This window comes from Oculina patagonica, chromosome 8 (genome assembly GCF_052425735.1).
Source record: "Oculina patagonica isolate OP01 chromosome 8, crgOcupat, whole genome shotgun sequence".
Classification (NCBI taxonomy): Eukaryota; Metazoa; Cnidaria; class Anthozoa; order Scleractinia; family Oculinidae; genus Oculina; species Oculina patagonica.
In genome coordinates this window covers 24,666,364-24,686,235 of record NC_135765.1, presented here as the reverse complement: position 1 = coordinate 24,686,235, position 19,872 = coordinate 24,666,364, and the positions used below count along the sequence as shown (strand labels likewise).

Sequence of the window (19,872 nt, the reverse complement as noted above, 5' to 3'; positions counted from 1 at the left end):
ATCTTAGTCAGAGAAAACAAAATAATATTGTGGTCGGATAACACCAAAAACAGAAGGTTGAATTTATTCATTGTTTGTTTTGCAGCACTCAACTCGAGATGGTGGTTTTCAAAAACTCGACACAATCCTTACGCTGCTTTCCTGGTCATACCGGAACTTAAGAGAGAGTATTAATGACTGCCCTGAACAGATTCGAACTGATTACGAGAAGTATGCACAACAGCATGTTGCAGCGTATGCAATTCAGAAATGGTGAGTGTTCATCTTGTTTATCTTCAACTGCTAAGTATACACTGTATACTCTGTAAAGCATATATAAACCCTGCATCAGCCATAGAAGAAAATAATGACCCTCACCCTCCCCTCCCTCCGCCTCCCCCGAAAGGTAAAATTATTACCAGTAAATGTAGCTTGTCCTGCTTTACAGGTGGGAGACTGTCCATACCAGGTCAAATCCGCCGGAACCTGCTGTGCCTGAGGAGAGGGTAGCCCAACTGTTGCCACCAAAAAAGATGGACTTTGTTCTAGCAGGAAGAATGCCTGGTAGGTTCTTGAACCATGAAATGTAAACTTTCTTGAGTGTTAAAATGTATTTTTAAAAAAAAAAAACCAAAAAAACAAACAAAACAAACAAAGTAACACTGATACAAATAGTAAATTTTTAATTTCTAATTTTGTCTTGGAACTTTAAAGATAACACATAGGCTTGAAATATTATGTTTCAACCTCGGTTGTTTTTTTAAATTAAAAAGCTAGAGCAACTGAAATAAAAATTAAATGATTTTGTGTCAATTCATTACTGTGTTCGATTGCAGGAAGTACGCAAAAAAAAATTCACAGAGAAAGTTGAGCAAAATGGAGGAAGGGTGGTTTCGATGCCAAAAGAGCACCTGCCACACGACAGATGCTACCTGGTGTGTACACAGGAAGAGGTGAAACGAGATTCCTCGAAACTGAACAGTGATCTGGTGACAGCATGCAGAAGGGGCTGGATGGTAGTAAAACCAAGTTTTGTCGAGTTTGCTGCGAAGGAGAAACTTGAACCGAACATGGGAGACCGTCTAGTAGACTTGACGCCGCTTGCATCTATGTCTTCTGGTGTTTGTGGAGCAACCCAGCAATCAGTAGAGCAGTTGCAATTCAGGTAATGCTCTTGTTTCAGTGATTTTACAATAGAAACACGCAGCATTTAAGTTTTGTTTCTCTCAAAACCTTAAGCGTGCTCGCAGACTTGAATCCAGAGCGCACACGAAAACTGTGTTCAGCCACCTTAAGTCAGGAAGATTGTTTTATTTTTCAATTATTGAATTAAGGGGAAAGGTTCTTATTTCATTTTTTTATAAATTTCTGTAAACAAAATATAGTTCTTTAATCAAACATCAACGTCAAAACATAAGAAAGCTTGTAAGTAATGAGAATTAAGCAAATGATCAAAATATATTTTGTCATAATATCACTATAAGATTAGTAAATAGTGTCAATATGCTGATATTTGATTGAACATGTACTTAATTTTTTTAGAAAAGAGATATCTGGTTTTGCTGCCCTGAAGAGAACAATAAGAGAAGTTGAAAGGGGTCCAGTCAATGAGCATGGCAACAAATCACAGAAGAGAAATCACATGAAAAAAAGAGATGTAATGGTGTCTCCCAAAAAACCACCAAATGGTTGGACAGCATTTCTCAATGACAAGTTAAAGGAGGTTAGTTAAAATAAAATAAAACTCTTCATGTAAATATACAGACCAGTACATTTAAGTAAGGAGTATTTTGTGACTGAATAAATAGAGTTGGCAGCATTTGGGCTGTATGGACCGGTTAAATAAATCGAGAAGGAAAAATAACATGTCTTGTAAAATAATCTGATTATTTTGTCATTTGCTTCCAGACAGTACAAAATAATCAGAGTCCTGTACGAACAGAAAAGATAGCCTTCCTGAAGTCTATTCAGAACATGTCTGATGAATGGCGGCAACTATCTGACGAAGAGAAAAGAGAATATAAACAGAAAGCCATTGTTTCTTAGCTAACGTACATCTCTAAGCCATGCGTGTCTACGCAGCCCTACATTTCTGACAATTCGTAACTTTCTTCGCGAAATTCGCGAACTGCTCCAAATCTAATTACAAAGTCAAAAAAATACTCGTTCCCTGGGTTTATTGAAAGCAACTTAAGCGCTTTTGTTTTGTTTGTTTACGCGCAGCTGAACACGAAAATAGAAACAATCGATTAATCATCTTGCAAAACCAGTTATTCTCGAGCTCATGCATTTGACTAATTTCTTGTCTTCCGCATCAAAACCTGTTTTTCCTCAATTCCTCAAAATTTAACCCAACCTTGCCAAAACCGGTTTGCCCAACACCCAAGGGACCAATATATGATGCTGTTATTGGTTATTTCGGCTGTTAATCCAATTATCCTGACTCCCAAGGGAAATACACACGCACCCTGAAAACAACTAGGATGCCAAAAATATAGCACAGCACAAGCCACTCTGGGACTTTAATGATATGGAGAGTGAAGAAGAGTTTATTCTTGCTCGAGCTACGATTTTTTACACTCCTCAAAGTGTCGACGTAATGACTGCTAGACAAGATAGGATTATCCTCTCTTAGCTTGCTGCTAGACCCATGGTCTCGGCTGGACAAGAGGAACCTAAAGATGTATGGTCCCTCAAGAGATACCAAAGCATAAAATCGTCAGAGGAAAATGTACGAATGCCGAAGGAAGGGATAATCAAAATCTTCTCCAAGTTAATCATGAAAAGAACGGGACATTTGGTTCCCGTTGGATCAGGTAGAAATCGACGTCTCACTCGCTTCTTGTCTGAATTAATGCAGGTATTTCGACATAAAGTACGTCTGACAGTTTTCCTTCTGTTTCCATAAGGTATGTGCAGATCACGCAGGGAAATTTTATGTTCAACAGTCCGACCTCTATTAAGCGGCCACCTAGCTATTAAGCGGCCACCCTCCATTAAGCGGAAACTTTCCAAAGTCCCAATTTATTTGTCACTGAACTGCTGTATTTGATACCTCTATTCAACGGCCACCTCTATTAAGCGGCCGCGGCCACCTTTTTGCTGTCGCAAGTGTATTTTTTAACGGTTTTTACCTCCATTAAACGGCCTGAAAATTATCGTTCTAAGCAAAATGGTGACAGATGATACATATCGTCTGTGAAATATAATGAGCTTAGCTGCTAATTTTTTTACATACTCTGTTGATGCGAAAAGGCCTAAGAAACTTGTCAATGATGTAAGGCATATTTTTCTGTACATTTTCAACCTGAAGAAATACTGTACATTTCAACTACGTGCCCTCTGTGTAAGACTAGAACTATGCATAGGCTTGAAATACACTTGACGTATTGTTACAATGAATTTTGGATTTATCTCCATATATGTTCACTTTTTAAAAGCATTTTGCGATATTGAGTCAATAAAATCATGTTTACTGCCATTCCCATCAAATTCATATTGTATCTCTATTAAGGTCGCGGGGGATACCTACAGCATGAATAAATTCATGAAGCGAAATTTTGCTTGACCTGCATCTTTTAAAACGCTTATTTCTCGGCTGTTATGGGTGCGATTAAGCTCAAATTTTACAGAGACATAAAGAAATGATAAAAAATTATGTATGTCATTTTTTATTCGGTAGATTGTACTTAACGGCGATGTTATAGCCACGTTAGTGCCAAATTGGGAAGAACATGATTTTGTGGCAGAGTTTGCGGAACGAGTAGGAGACAGCACACTGTGATCTTGTCAAAAACTAATCAGTCAATATCTCTAGAGTGTCATAACAGAAGCGGATTTTTTAATTTAAAATTTGCCAGCAAGTTATGGCGGTTTAAATGCGCAAATTTTAATTTAATGCCTTCTACCTCTTTCTAAATGCGCTCTTTTAAAATTCCGCCTCTGTTATGACACACTACAATATCCATAGTTTACCTATCTGCAGTGGCAAGTCATGAAAGTCTTTATCCGCGCTGTATTCTTTGCCACAAAATTGTCGGAAAAGTCCAAACTTTGAGAGTTCCGAAGGTGTCCCGACCAAAACACGATCAGTTTCCAAAGGAGAGATGTAATTATGGTAATTATATTCCACGCTTTTATGGTGAGAACAATGCGTTTTTATGAAGGACACGATTGTTTATGCCGAATATTATTGTGATTACTCTGAGTTGCAGAAACATTCAAATTTGAATAAAAATTATCTCATAGACCTCCTACAATCTATATAAACGTATAATGCCAAGTGTTGTTTTAAATTGGTTAGAATATCAAAGAAACAGGATTTTTTTTAAATCACGCGCACGCTCCCATATTTTTATCCAGTCATGGATATATCGTAAAGTTGTCGATGCCAGTCGTTGCACTTCGTGCATACGCTTTAAATAAATGCATAATGATGAGCCTAAGGTGTCCCCCGCGACCTTAAGGTTACTGTAGACCTTCAGAGGCCAAATTTTGCGAAAAAATTTTTCTTTGCTCATTCTAAAGCTAAAACACAGATTTATGGTTTGGTGAAAAAAGTAATGTAAAATTGTTAAATGATCGGGAGATATGGAGGAAAAACTTCTATTTACAAAAGTTAATAAATAGCAAAAGGTGTTATAATCCTAATTATTATCAATACATGCGGCCAAATTGAAAACCGCCCTATTAAAAACATGCGCTTTGCGGGCCGCAAATGACTCCTAGCGGGCCGTTAATGCATTAACGGCCCAGCAGCTGATTGGTTCTCGGTTCATCGTCCGATTAACTTTAACCAAAACAAAATTTCAAGCTTAGCCCTTAAAACAGGCTTAGAGCGTTTGGTGACGTTTCACATTGAAAATCACCATCATGCAACTGGAACCGTTATCTATAGGCAGCACTGAGGGGAACAAAAGAGACAGGGCAAAGGAGCGGCGAAAAAGGCGGGCTTTAAAATTTCCTTTCCTATAAGAGGGGTGGGAGGCGAAGTCTATTTGGTACTGCTTAAAAAACAAACAAACAAACAGAAACAAAGAAACTAGAACGTCCTCTCCGCCCTGTCTCCGCTAAATCAACCAGTGAAGGAACATGTCTACAAATAAAATGTGTTTTTTTATTCGAAATACTTATTTTTCAATATCCAGTAATAGCGGCGGCGCTTCCCATGTGACAATAACCCGCAAAAGTCTTCCATGGATAATTATCAGTGAAAACCTGCAAAGAAGTCGTCTGTTCTCCATCCAATATTTGAGCATTGACAAATTCGTTATACCAGCATTTCATGAACTCGCCTGAGAGATCAAGTCTTGCTACAAGCTATAAGCTATTGAAAGGTAAATGGTACAAAAATTGACTAGTCAGTTAAAGCTCATTCTCTTCAATAATGTATATACTAAATACGTGATCCTTAAAATGGTCTAAAGAATATACATGATTGAACCCCCTCCCCTCCCCCCCCCCTCTCCACGTTTACCTCACTGTATAATAGCCGAAGAACACCGGCAAATACCACCGACTGAAATCAACCAATGATAGCACGGTATCGCTATATCACTACCTCGTTAAAGCATCTCAGAATAATCTATTGAAGTTTTTGCAGTTCGTGCTGACGCCGATTAGCAATGGGGTGTAAAACCGTTATGTTCCTTCTCGGCTTCTTCAAACTACTGTAGTTTTCTCCGCCGGAGAAACACACAAATTTATTCGCTCCTCATACTCTAGAACGCTGAAAAATAAGCAGCTAAAGGGATACGTTGTCAAACGGATTGAATCTCCCAGTTTGTTATCGTGCGGCCAACAATGTATGAGAAACGAGTGGTGTACTTCCACAAACTTCAAGATGTCATCCAAGAAGGACGGCAAAGGAACTTGTGAACTGAACAAGCACGACATCTCCCTCGTCAACGAAAACACCAACTTTCATGATCAGCGGGGAATTACTTTCTCGATGTTGCTAAAGGTAATTAACATATTAGTCAATTAGTAAAAATGACACGTGTACCTTTTTGCTAAAAATCGCCTTTTTAACACCTTAAGTTAACACTAGTTTTTTCGTATTTTAAGTGTTTTGTAAATTCGTTTTTACCACAACGGTGTTATTTTATTCGGAAATGGAATTGTGTCATTACAAACTTTTGTTGGGGTGGCTCAGATATTCTCAGGCTACGTGACTGCAAAATTACCACATTTTATATATGTCAATTTGGTATTGACTCATTTGTCAGATAACTCAATACCTAAAGTAGTTTATATTTTTTTAGTTAAGCAAGGTCAACTTGAACAACGAAAAGTTTATTAAACTGGTTCTACGTGAAGAGGACGATCAGCAATGAATAAACAAACTTCGTATAGATGCAAGGTTGATCAAACAAAGCGGAGTACTTGGCCCAGTGTTTCGGTTTGGCAAATGAAAGCTAACTTTCAAAGGGTTTAAAGGAAAGCTTAGCGAAGATAAAAAAAAATAAAAAAAAAAAAAAAAAAAACGGTTAAGCTTTTTTTTAAATTTAAACAAGAGTAATATAATATAATGCATAAACTAAAGAACAAACTAACGCCAGCTTCGGTAGAAAAACAAAAAAAAAACATACATGTAACAATAAATTTAAGGAATATGAGAAAGAATTAATTTCAACCCACCTTTAAATAAACAATATGTGAGTTTTATTTGATATTTTATTCAGGGATGTTTGATCACTAGCTGCCTCAATGGTGGTTCTTGTTTGCCTGACAAGAAAAAACAAACATTTTCATGTTCGTGTAAACCACCTTGGACTGGAAAATCATGCGAAATTAACACGGGTAATCAAGATTTATGCTTTGTCTTTCATTACTATAAACTAAGCGACATGACAACAATTGCAAAACAACATAGCCAGAATTGTCAGGATAGACTTGTCAAGAACTGAATTTGGTAAATACATCAGCATGTACTGAGTAACATAACTTACACACCGTTTTCCATGCTTTGACTTCTGAGCCGGAGAGGCTCCGTCCTGAGGTCCAAGTCCTTACCATTTATGATTAAATTTTCTTCCCAGGTATTTACTTTTCCCTTCAATAAAAAAAACAACATAAACGAAAACATGGGGCAAGTGCCTCGGTTTGCCTTAATGTGGCTTCCACCCTGCTCACCACTTTTATATTCCATTTTTGATAGAAAAAGATAACCTATCGTTTACCCCAGATAAAATATGGTGCCCATTTGGCATATCTGCAGTAGGAATACTACATCTATTTTCTTCTATTTTCTAAACCTTTTACTTATAAATAAACCCCACAGCATGAAATCTTAAATTTACGATTCCGTAACGATGCCGTAAAGAAAGCGTCAAGAACCTCTTTACGTGTCTTTACGAACCTCTTTACAACTTCGTACAGAACGTCTTTACGCACTGAAAACTACAGTGCGTAAAGAGTACATAGGTAAAGTAGTGAATTAGCTTGAATTATATCCATCTGAATCTTTATCCTTTACGAACATGTAATATCCTTCACGCAGTCTTAACGCGTTTTCTGCCGCGAGACTTGTCCGTAAAGAAATGGCCATTTATTTACGAATCTTTACGCGATCGGTAAAAATGCGTAAATTCATGTTTTTATGCTGTGCCCATAAAATACTTCGATGAATCAACCGTTCAGTGGGCTCGTTACGGCAGTTTACGGAAATTTAAAAATCCCTTTTAAATACATACTGTTTACCATGAAATGTTGCTTTACTCAAACACATGAAATCCTTACCCTTATATATACCTCCAGTCTGAAAAGGGCACTCCTTTCGGACGGAGCCTCCCCGGGAGTAGTACACTGTAAGGCGTACCTCCCCCGTGGGATTTTTTACTACTCCGAATGACGTCACTTTCAAACAATACATCGCGAGCATTATTTGTTCTGTTAGATCCCACAGCAGCCTTGAACAGTTCGACGTGCAAGGAAGTTTATGAGAAGAACTTGTAAGTATAATAATTTAACTTGCTCTGACCATGTTGACGAAAACAAATAATACACAGGCCCAGACTATATATTTTCATCCTTGTAGAGAGAGATTTTAAAAATATTGGAAAAAACTTTCCTTAGAATTGGAGTCTAGCAAATGCAAACAATTACAGCAACAAAAGCAAAAAAAAAAAAAAGCAAAAAAACAAGACGTGGTTGAGAATGGAGACGATTGAGGTATGGATTACGAAACGATACTCTTGAAAAGTGACATTTTTACAATGCTGTTGGAAAAAAAAAAAAACAATAAAAGATGTAATTATAACAAAATCAAAAGACAATCAAGTTGCTATTCATAATTTACAATTTGTGTATTAGTAAATTAAATACAACCGCACCAATTCCTGTAAATAATTCACATACGTCCTTAACCTTTTTTTTAACGTAAATTTAAATTCCTATAATTTTACTGTTTTTGAAAATGTTTCCGGGTTCCTTTCCTTTGTCGGCGAAAGACAATTTGTCGACTTGTGAGATAAGACGGCATGATAAGACGGCATACGCAAATGTAGTGCTTTAGAAATTCTTATGAACACTGCAATTATTGGAGTCACGTCAACCAGTAAATCTTGTGCTTGTGTTTGTGCTTACTTCACGCCGGCCCTTACTTGTGTAATAAGCTACCGTATTTATTCGATAAAGGGCCCTGGGCGCTTATTAAATTTTTGGACCTTGAGAGTGGGCACTTATTCGAGGTGGGCGCTTTTTCGAGGCTGGGCGCTTATTGAATTTTCACCATTTTAGCAAGTAGTAAGTTTATTTTTGAAGATGTACTAAGGCAGAATTTTAACTGGTCATTGAAAGTTTCTGTAAAATACTAAGAATGCTCGGTCTTCGAAAAAGTCTTTTAGTAGTACTCAACAGTTAACAACATTCAACCCAATTGTCACTAGGGTCAATACTCTTCTTATAATTCAGATTTTTTGGAGGAGTGGGGCGGGGTGGGCGCTTATAGAGGCTGGGCGCTTATTAACTTTTCCTACCTACAGGGTGGGCGCTTTATCGAATAAATACGGTAACACAAGTGAAATAGTCATAAGCGCAAGCACAAGAAAAAGGAACACCTCGGTGCACACTAGCTTATTCTTGTGTTTATCTCTAAGTGTGGATCAGGCTTTAGTGTATCTGAGGTGTGGTAACTAATATCAACAAGAGTTACTTCAGATAAATAATGTCGTCAACACCCTTTACTTTTGATTTACTGCTTTCTTTAATTTTCAGGTCCAAACAAAACAAAGCCTACTCGCTCAAAGTTGGCTCTGAGACCATTGCTGTGTTTTGTCAGATGACCAGCCTTGGCGCATGCGGCGGAGGTGGATGGACGCTGGTTATAAAAATGAATGGATTTCAAGTATGTGCAGGCTTTTAATGAGGTTATTTTTGGTCATTCACTTGTCAGTTACAAGCTGCATGATGTGGTACACATTATTTTTTTATTAACCGAGTGCGAGGTCCATACTGAGAGAGTATCGAACCTAGGTCTTGACAGCGAGGGCCGATACTTTACTAGTGTATGGTGTATATGGCCAGGAGCAAGCTTGGTTAATATATAAGGGATTTATTGCACGACTGTATTATTGTACATAGAAGAGCTTTAGAAACTTAATCCGGTCTAAAAATGAGAAAATATCAGACTGAGAATCAAGGACTCTTATTGGTTGATATAAGGAATTAGACCTTTAAACTGTCTTTGGTGTGTAACAATGCAGTATATTTTACACACTCGTAGAAATTTACGGCAATCCAGCACGCCAAACTGTTTAATAACATATATTTATTGATACGCAGAGAACCTTTCACTACGAGTCTAATCTCTGGAACAAACAGGAAACCTTTAACCTTGAAGGAGGGAAGACTGGGTTTGACGCACAAGAGACCCAGTTACCGACCTACTGGAACACACCCTTCACAAGAATCTGTCTTGGCATGAAGATTGGCGCGCAGGAAAGATTTATTGCTATCAACATAACCGCCAACTCTCTGTACTCACTGATCGCAGACGGGCAATACCGCGCCACCTATCTGGGTCGTGATGCGTGGAAAACGCTGATTGGTTCACAGGCTTCATTAAAGGCCAGTTGTAACAGAGAAGGGTTTAGTGTTAAGAACGGGTTGGAAAGTAAACATTCATAAAAAAATTGGGAAATTGGTATTGTCGGCATGAAAATTTCTTCTCCATGCCCTGCTCGTCAAAAAAAGGAGTTTGCTGGACATTTTTTGTGTACACAGTCATTTTGCGTGCTCTGGGCATGTTTTTTAAGAGTGTGCCCGTGAGAGAACAGGGCAGAACCATGCAACAGGTGATACAGCTCATATCACCGATTTCGCCCAAACTTAGCATAAATGTTGGGTATGGTGAGCTATTTACTATGGCAAAACATCAACTCAAAATATTTTATTCCCTTCAAGTTATGGCACCTTTTGCAAAAATGGCCATTTTTCACTAATTTATGCATATTTAATTAGCTGACTTTGATTGACCAGTTCCACAAGAAAAAAAGACTTCTGAAAATAAAATTCACTGCACTATATTCTGTGGTTATTAGGCTTTAAGTACAATAATTCACTTTAACCGTCAAATTTGATTTCGTCTCCTCAAACGGTCTTTTGGAACCTCAAACGGTCTTTTGGAAGGTACACATTTCGTACTGTTGGAAATAGCCTTTAACTAGTGCCCAATATCTCCCATGAGCAACAACTTATATACATTATTCTTACATGGGTAATGAAGTCCATCATTAAACTTCACAAAAATGCAACAAAATGTCTGGGGACTTCAATATTTTATTAGTATTGAGGAACTAAACACACGTGACTTAACAATTTTTTGCTATTTCATCAAAATTCACCGAAATACAGAAGCCATTTATTTGCCTCAATTTGGCATAAAATCGGTACGAAATAGCTAATCAAGCATAAATCTATAGATAACAATCAAAATATTGGCGAAGAAAAGGCAGTTAGGACATTTTTCGGAGCGTTTTCAGAGCCATATAATTCGGCAATGTTGTGATATAGCAAATGTAAAAACAGCAGCGAAAGATTTTCTTCACAAGCTCGCTCAATTCAACATTTAGGCACATCAAAGTAAAGAAACAAGAAAGTAATACTACATACATGCCACTTATCGACACACAGATGCTTTCTTTTGAAGAATTTGTAAGAACATGTACTGTTGCTTTGAGGCGCGCTGAACTTAGTCAATCCATCGTGGTTCATCCTTCGTGAAAGGTGTAAACAGGTTGTCAATAAAGTCATTCAAAGAGCTGTTCAAAGTTCACGGAAGGACACTTGTCTCAGCCAGTTTGCATGAAATAAATTTAACTGGAAAATAAACAGCCGCCATGTTGAATTTCTACCTTTGAGCCTGCCATTTCAGTCAGCGGTACGGCTGCTCACTGGGTATCACGCGTCCATCACGCGTGACCACACGCGCGATCATTTGCTTTTCCTCCGCGAGTGTTCGTTGGATGCGTTTGTGATGAAAATGAGAATATTTTCAAATTGTCGTAGGGAAAACAATTTCCTCCGCTACAGCTTGACGTGTTTACCGCAATGTGATGCTGAACGAACTCTAGGGTGCTTACCATTTGTTGGAGAGAACCGGTTGGAATGACCACTGAAAAATGGAACGGCTTCTTTCCAAAATTAGCAAACTAACCGAAATATATGTCGCTTACCATTTGTAGCTCAGTTTCCTGTTATTTCTTTCCGTTGGTGGGAGACCTGAAGGATGGGAGACTAGCCTAAGCTGTTGGGAGTGACGTCGACTTACCCTTTTTGGCAAAATTACTGTTCTAAAAAGTTTAATTGCGTCCCAACTTGTATACATTTTGTCTCCCCTCACAACTAATCACCGTGTCTTAAGGGAAATCAATAGGCTCTTCTATGATTTCTTATGGAACGGCAAAGGCGACAAAGTTAAGAGGGAAGTAATGATTAATGACTATGAAAAAGGCGGCTTAACCCTTAATATGTTGAAATTATTCCTAAGAACGCGTTTTTTATAACCGTTAATCGATTTTCTTGGCCCTACGGTCCAAAAGTTCTCTAAATTCGCTAAAAATGCACTTTCTGACAATGCAGGAAGATTTTGATGAAATTTCCATGGAAAAATGTACAATATTTTTTCTTTGGCGCATGCGCATAAGCCAAAATTTGGACTTTTTTTTTTTTTTTTTTTTGCTGAACCTTTCCGATTTTTTTCCTTGCTCCTTTCCTTTTCGTTTTTCTCTGCTTTCTTATTCTCTCTATCTTTTACTCTGTGCACTTCTTCTACTGGCCTGAAAAGTTTTGATCTGAATCAATGGAAAACCCTGGAAAGGAGATCATGATCAAGTACGGGTATTTTGGCCTGTTTTAGCACCAATTTTACACCAAAAACTGATCGTGTTTTTTTCGATTAACTCTGTCGGAATGCAGTCAATATTGAAGATGGATAGTCCTGTGGAAAGATCTATCCTAGCTCTATAAGATGCAAATCACAAAAATCTGCTGACGTGTAAATTAGTGACGTCATAAGTGGCAGAATGGCCATTCCTCCAAATCCCGGAATAATCCGCGCTTAGCATGTTAAGGGTTAAAAATGATTGATATTGAATCCTTCAATAAAGGAATGAAAACCATCTGGGTCAAAAAAATATACCGATGTAAACAATCACGGAAAATGGAAATATTTTTTTGACTTAGAACTCCGGAACTACGGTGGCAGAGCCTTTTTCAGCGGCAACCTTAGCAAAAGTGACCTGTCAAAGTATGTCAATTTATCCTATCCATTTATTGTGGAAATCTTAAATATCTGGTCTGAAATCACTTACGAGAATAATACGGACCATTTTTGCTCTCAGAGCCTCTGGCACAACTCCCTTATAAGAATCGATAACAGACCAATCTTCTACAAAAAATGGCAGCAAAAAGGGATTTACAGGGTTTCGCATTTGATGAAAGATTCAAATACTTTCCTATCCTTTGCTGAATTCAAAGATCGGTATGGTATCACTGAAACAAATCATCTTGCTTTTTACGGGCTGTTATCCGCTTTAAAAAAAATCAAAGCACCCTTACACAATAATACAAATATACAATACGAAAGCTTTTATACGAAATTTATGAAAGCAAGTAAGGCAAGCAGACAGGCCTATAAAAAGTTAATTAGTCTTAAACAAAGGTGTCCAACCAATAGTCAAGAAAAATGGGCTACGGATTGCGCCTTTGAAGCCCATGAACCAATAGACTGGAATGCAGCTTACCAGCTATCTTTCCAGTGTACCAAATCTACAAAACTAATTGTATTTCAATTCAAATTGCTGCATAGACGACTGGCGACTAATGATTTTCTTAAAAAAGTAGGAATAAAAGATAACGATCTCTGTAGTTTCTGCAAAACTGAGAAGGAAAGCCTAATTCATCTTTTCTGGTCCTGTAGAGTTGTCTCTACCTTCTGGCAAAACTTTAAGCAACTTCTTGTAAGCCAAAATCTTGCGCTGAGAACATACAACCTTTCTTTAAATATAGTTCTAGGCCTAAGGCCAGACACATCCAAAAATAAACAGAAACTTAATTTTAATTTTCTTGTGGCGAGATATTATATATGGTCCTGTAGGACACGCAACTTATCCCCTGAAATGAAAAATTTCTCTGTCTTTCTGGCATGTTACAACAGCCTCAAAACTGGAGCAGCGTCAAATGATAATCGTTAGAAATCTAAGTGGGTGATAATTATAATTAAACGTATTTAGCAACAAGCAACTGTTGAAAAAAAATGAATGAAAACCCTAAGGCTAACACTGTACGGAAATAATTGTATTTGTAGGTCAACCTTAATAAGTGTTGCACTTTGTTAGTATTGTAAGTAACGTGTATTGTATGTAAGTAGTCTCTTTAATTAATTAATTAGTTAAGTAATACAATGTAACTTAATGTAGTGTAAGTAATGTAAGCAATTGTATTGTAAGTAATTATCCAGTAAGTGATGTAGGTAATTGTCCCGTAAGCAATGTAAGTAAGTGAACTGTAAGTTGTTTTTTTTTCTGTGTTTTGCAAAAGGATGGGAGACTAGAACTGGGAAACCTTACAAATGGTAAGAAAATTTCTGACGTTCCGTCAATCTCCGAAGAGATTTTCCAGAAAAAATACTGTTCCATTTGACTTTAACCGAAACAGAGTTCTTGATTTTTCTGTTCAACGGTCGGCATGCTCGGCAACCAAATCAAAATAGTTGTTTATGTTCCAAAATGACGCTAAATGGCGGTATAAAACTGCTCCGACGTCTCGGCAATACTGCCTTTTTGGGGGTGGCACCCTGAAGAAGGCAGTATTGCCGAAACGTCGTCGGAGCAGTTTTATACCGCCATTTAGCGTCATTTTGGAACATAAACAATTATTTTTAGCATAAAAGACACTACACAGTTAAATAAATCAAAATGTCAACGTCTCCCAGTTACTTTCCAGACATTTGTATTTTTTTATTGCTTGTTCAAATTCCCCTCCCCTGGCGGAAATAGTGATTAATACCGCGCATAACGATTACATTTTTTGACCAAATTCCCCTACCCCCGGGGCATAAATGGGAAAAAATGAATAACTCAGCAAAATTGGAGAATAACGTTTACCACGGGATAAATCACTATACGGTGGATAGCGAGGTAGGTTTTGTAATCGTTTCTTGCGCAAGTGCTTTAGTTGGGGGAGCGTCTGTGCTGAACTGAACAAAGTATTCACGTACAAAATGCCTTTAGGGACGCAGTCTATATGGCGCTAGCCTGTTCCAAACTAACCGAACGCCTGGAACAGGCTAATATGGCGCAGCAAATATATACATATATCTATAAAGGTGTGAATGTAGAGAGAGAAAACAACAAAGAATAAAACGGGTTTCCCTCGCGTTGACCTCGAAGAAGACAGAAGACTACCTGTGCTGGTTGAAACATTATATTTTAGCTAATAAGTTTTGCCGTCTTCCGTAGTCCTAGTCTTGCAATAAATTTGTTTAGTTTTAATGCGGGGTTTAAGCTCTCTACAAAAGTCTGCATTCGCTTCTTTGTAACTCACATAGCCACTTAAATTGAGTCGGTGATGAAGAAAATTATCATTTGAAGCCGCAATTCGTCACTTGCAATGTGGGCATTCAGGAGGAAAAATTTGTCCCCATAAAAGCCCTTTTCTAAAACAAATTAATAAAACTGCAGTAATGACGTTTATCGGTAAATGGACAGATGGAGAACTTTGTGGGATCCCGAAAAAGAGAGTGGGTACAAATTCAGTCTCCTAGCTGTCAAAGTGTAATATAATATAGACGATTTGAACAGAAGGAATAGATGTACACAGGCCAGGCTGACAACCTGACAGCCATTTCTTCGAATGTCCATATTCACCCCCTCCCCCACCTCCCAAAAAAGACAGAAACAACAAACAAAAAAAAAACAATAAATATACTAGTTTTAACCTGATATAAGATGGAAAAACTTGCTCTGATTATTTAATGGTTTCCGACATTTCAGAGCTCAATTTCAGAGCATCAAAACCGATTGCATCGCATACATTACACTGCATCCAGTGTATTTCTCTTCAACTGTTTATCAAAAAAATTCAATGGAGAAGTTGAAAAAAATTCTCACTTTTACAAGAAACGCACACTACGTATAAGGCTAAGATCAAGCCCCGGTTGTTCAGAGGGTAGATAACACCATCCGCTACTTATTCCGACGAAAACAAACATTTGCGGAGGAAAAGCAAATGAACACGCGTGTGTATAGCTGTGTATAGCTGTGTTGGGCTATGTATAGGCGTGTGTAGCTGTGTAGGGCTAGGCTATGTATCCCCTCTATGAACATCCCTATATAGGATTTAGTCAAACAACTATATGATGACTACACTACGTACTTGCCCAAGTGTACGGCTTTACCGCTGACTGAAACGGCAGGCTCAAAGATACAAATACAACATGGCGGCTGTTTATTTTCCAGTTAAATTTATTTCATTCAAACTGGCTGAGACAAGTGTCCTTCCGTGAACTTTAAACAGCTCTTTGAATGACTTTATTGACAACCTGTTTACACCTTTCACGAAGAATGACCCACGATGTATTGGCTAAGTTCATCGCGCCTCAAAGCAACAGTACATGTCAATTGAGATCGATCGAAGGATCGAAGTGCAGCGAGGAAGAACAAATTCTTCAAAAGAAAGCATCTGTGTGTCGATAAGTGGCATGTATGTAGTATTACTTTCTTGTTTCTTAACTTTGATGTGCCTAAATGTTGAATTGAGCGAGCTTTTGAAGAAAATCTTTCGCTGCTATTTTTACATTTACTATCACAACATTGCCGAATTATATGGCTCTGAAAACGCTCCGAAAAATGCCCTAACTGCCAATCTTCGCCAATATTTTGATTGTTTATCTATAGATTTATGCTTCATTAGCTATTTCGTACCGATTTTGTGCCAGATTGAGGCAAATAAATGGCTTCTGTGTTTCGGTGAATTTTGATGAAATAGCAAGAAATCGTTAAGTCACGTGTGTTTAGTTCCTCAATACTAATAGACTATTGAAGTCCCCAGACATTTTGTTGCATTTTTGTGAAGTTTAATGATGGACTTCATTACCCATGTAAGAATAATGTATATAAGTTGTTGCTCATGGGAGATATTGGGCACTAGTTAAAGGCTATTTCCAACAGTACGAAATGTGTACCTTCCAAAAGACCGTTTGAGGAGAAGAAATCAAATCAGACGGTTGAAGTGAATTATTGTACTTAAAGCCTAATAACCACAGAATATAATGCAGTGAAATGTATTTTCAGAAGTCTTTTTTTCTTGTGGAACTGGTCAATCAAAGTCAGCTAATTAAATATGCATAAATTAGTGAAAAATGGCCATTTTTGCAAAAGGTGCCATAACTTGAAGGGAATAAAATATTTTGAGTTGATGTTTTGTCACAGTAAATAGCTCACCATACCCAACATTTATGCTAAGTTTGGGCGAAATCGGTGATATGAGCTGTATCACCTTTTGCCTGGTCATCTTATGGATACACTCTTAATGGCAAATATTCAGTAAAAGAAAAACTCATTGTTAGGGCATGAAAAATTTTGCGTCATGCCCTGGGCTTTATTTTTCCTGTCTTGGATTCGGACAACGATTCATTTCTGGTTCATGCTGGGCATGAACCGGAAATGAGCCGTTTTCATGCTCAGCATGAAAAACTCATTTTTCATGCTGGGCATGAAATTGGTTCATTTCCGGTTCATGCCCAGCATGAACCGGAAATGCGCCGTTTTCATGCCCAGCATGAAATCAAGGACTCGGAGATTTTTCCCGTCTTCATGTTTTTTTTTTTTTTCATTATTTACTTCTTTTGTAGTGTAAATTATTTATTGAATTCCTGCAGTATTTTTGCAAGCCTGTGCGGTGCAGAGATATTGCACACGAAAGTGTTTTTCTAGAGGTTTCTAGTCCAAAGTTTTCTTTTTCAAAAGCTTATTTTTTCACCGTTTTTGATACTTTCCCGCGGTCAAGAGGACTATTGAACAAGTATAAGGGCAAATATCGTTAACGGTCTTTTCGAGTAGAAATATCTAACCATATTTGTATTCATGCGTATCCTGCTTTATCTTCTATTGCTGTATGGTACCGATAAAGCATTACAAAACTGATGGAATGAATCCAGAAGATGCGTTTTTTTGTAATGTTAACACAAGTCTGACATTTATTTGTTAGGAATGGGACATTTCGACCGAACTATGATAGACAGAGCACTGATCAACAAACTGTTACACTTTTCTAATTTAGTAAAAACAAAACATCTTAAAAGTGTATTTGAAAGTTCTTTAATTAAATAGAAGCCTTAGTTTGCATTACGTAAAGCCTGAGAAGTTGTCATTTGTTTAGAAAGATGATAATGTAACTTCAATGTTCAACATTTAAATAAATCGACAATTCGGTCCGTGTCTTTATTTCTTGACCGCCGTACAAAAAGCTGCCGATTATTTCGGTCCCGTGTCTATACAAAGAGTTTCAACCAGTAGTGTGCTGCACATGAACCTGTACAAAGCGTCTAAATAGCAGATAAGGCTCATGTTGCGTAGACCCCTGGCCAACGTTTTCATAGTTGTTGCCTGACGACAACTTTTCTTTGTAGACTGGAAGATCCTTCTCCAACGCGATGACGACATGAAACATCTTTTGTGATTTGCACTGCAAAAAAAAAGTAATAATATAATAAGAGATGTATAAAGAACGAAACATCTATTGTTCGTCTCAGGTAAATCCCTCCCCGATTGAGTCAGTTACACTTCTTGTGCAGGGTTAGGCTGCGTGCGTCTGGGTACTATTCTAGACTTAATTCTTCATACCACTGTTCCATATCCTTCACATGCCCCCCCCCCCCTCCCCTCCCTCGCCGCCAGGAGGTGGGGAAACGGTCATTCGTTACATGCGAGAGGCTGGCTCTTATCATGTATACAGTAAAAACCTTAGTAAAAATGGATTTCAACTTAGCCTAAATGGGTTCTTGTAGAAATGGTCATTTTTTATCGCCTGGGGGAGGGGGGGGGGAGGGGGGCGGAGGTTTTTGTGCTAAACATGGTTAAATTTAGGCGATCCCCCTTTTAATGTTATTGCATTGAAGTGATCCCCCCTAATTACTATTGATAAATTTCGTGCTTTCCCCCCCCCCCCCCCCGATTACTTCGCATCAATATTCAGTGTTCAGACATGAAACCCTGGCAATAAATACAAGTTAGCTGGGTTCAGGAACTACCTGCTTGAACAACAGCAAATGTGACGAGCGCTAAAGAATTAGATAGAGGAGCTGTCAAACTAGTACTGAACAAAGCGAATAATTTACTAAAGAGTAAGAAATTTGAAGTGTGCCAAAAAATTTGGAGGCGACGAGTTCGCCTATTTAGAAGAAGCAGAAAGGCGAATCACTACGCTGTACGATGAACTTCAGTCCGCTTCTAACGGCAAGTGACAACAGCGCATATCAACCTGTCGAAGTTTCATTATGCTCGAAAAAATCATCAATGTCAATAAGAAATGAACTAATAAGAGGAAGGTCCGAAAATCCAGGAAGAAACTACTCGAGCAAAGGGCATGTCATCTCTTATAGAACACACGTCATCTCTAGTTCGCGGGACAAATTTTCGGTTCAATCGAAGAGAATGTTAGGGTAACATATATGTTAATGTAGTTAGCATCAATGCTGACTTTGCTAAAAAAAACAACGAGGCGTTTTGAATCTGACCCTTTGCTGTGGCTGCTAGAAAAGCGTATTTTTAGCATGACCATAACAAAAAATCTAGAGCAAGCAGCGCCCTTTTTTAAGGTCGAGGCAGATGAAGCAGTTGAATCGGATTAAGAATAGAGCTGAGACAGGATACCATTCCCTAGAGACGCAATAAATGCTTTATGTTTAAACGAGCATGCTATTTCACAATGTTTCAGTTATTAGAAGAGATGGTTCACGATTTAGAACTCACCTGTCAGATTCAAAGATGAATATTAGCTAAGGCATAAGCATGTTCAAACACAAAATGTTCCCGATATAAATTCAAATGTGCACATTCGCCAGTTTGACAGCTTCCGTTTTCTTTAAATAAAGTTGTGTTAGAACAAATTAAGACTGTAAATGCTTTCATCTCCCAGTAGAATGGCGCATTTATTTTGTATGCTCTCAAACTGGCATTATCCAAGCAGATTTGAGTGGTCCCGCATCTGAATTCTTCCAAAAATTTTAGTGATCCCCCCTTTTGGACTCTTAGTTACGAAAGATCCCCCCTTCTGCTCTCCTTAAAATCATGTTATTCCCCCCATAATCCTCCGCTTCCCCCCCCCCCCCCCCCAGGCGATAAATAATGATCGGTCCCTTAGTGGGATTTGAGGCTACTTAGGTTCTTTAAC

General features: G+C 38.0%; 1 protein-coding gene and 1 pseudogene across 2 annotated transcripts in view; both read left to right on the top strand.

The window, feature by feature from the left end:
- The window catches only part of LOC144664233 (uncharacterized), a 38,349-nt pseudogene that overhangs the window by 2,175 nt on the left and 16,302 nt on the right, over nucleotides 1-19,872 (top strand). Inside the window, exons 3-6 of the transcript XR_013572761.1 lie at nucleotides 86-252; nucleotides 428-543; nucleotides 816-1,144; nucleotides 1,522-1,702. The product of XR_013572761.1 is annotated as an uncharacterized LOC144664233 (transcript). The remainder of the gene's footprint in view (nucleotides 1-85; nucleotides 253-427; nucleotides 544-815; nucleotides 1,145-1,521; nucleotides 1,703-19,872) is intronic.
- On the top strand, nucleotides 4,440-10,226 carry LOC144663591 (putative skeletal organic matrix protein 5). The gene is made up of 5 exons (XM_078524607.1): nucleotides 4,440-5,941; nucleotides 6,663-6,780; nucleotides 7,877-7,931; nucleotides 9,196-9,325; nucleotides 9,763-10,226. Exons 1-5 carry the CDS (start codon nucleotides 5,786-5,788, stop codon nucleotides 10,105-10,107), a joined length of 804 nt encoding a protein of 267 aa, XP_078380733.1. The 5' UTR covers nucleotides 4,440-5,785; the 3' UTR covers nucleotides 10,108-10,226.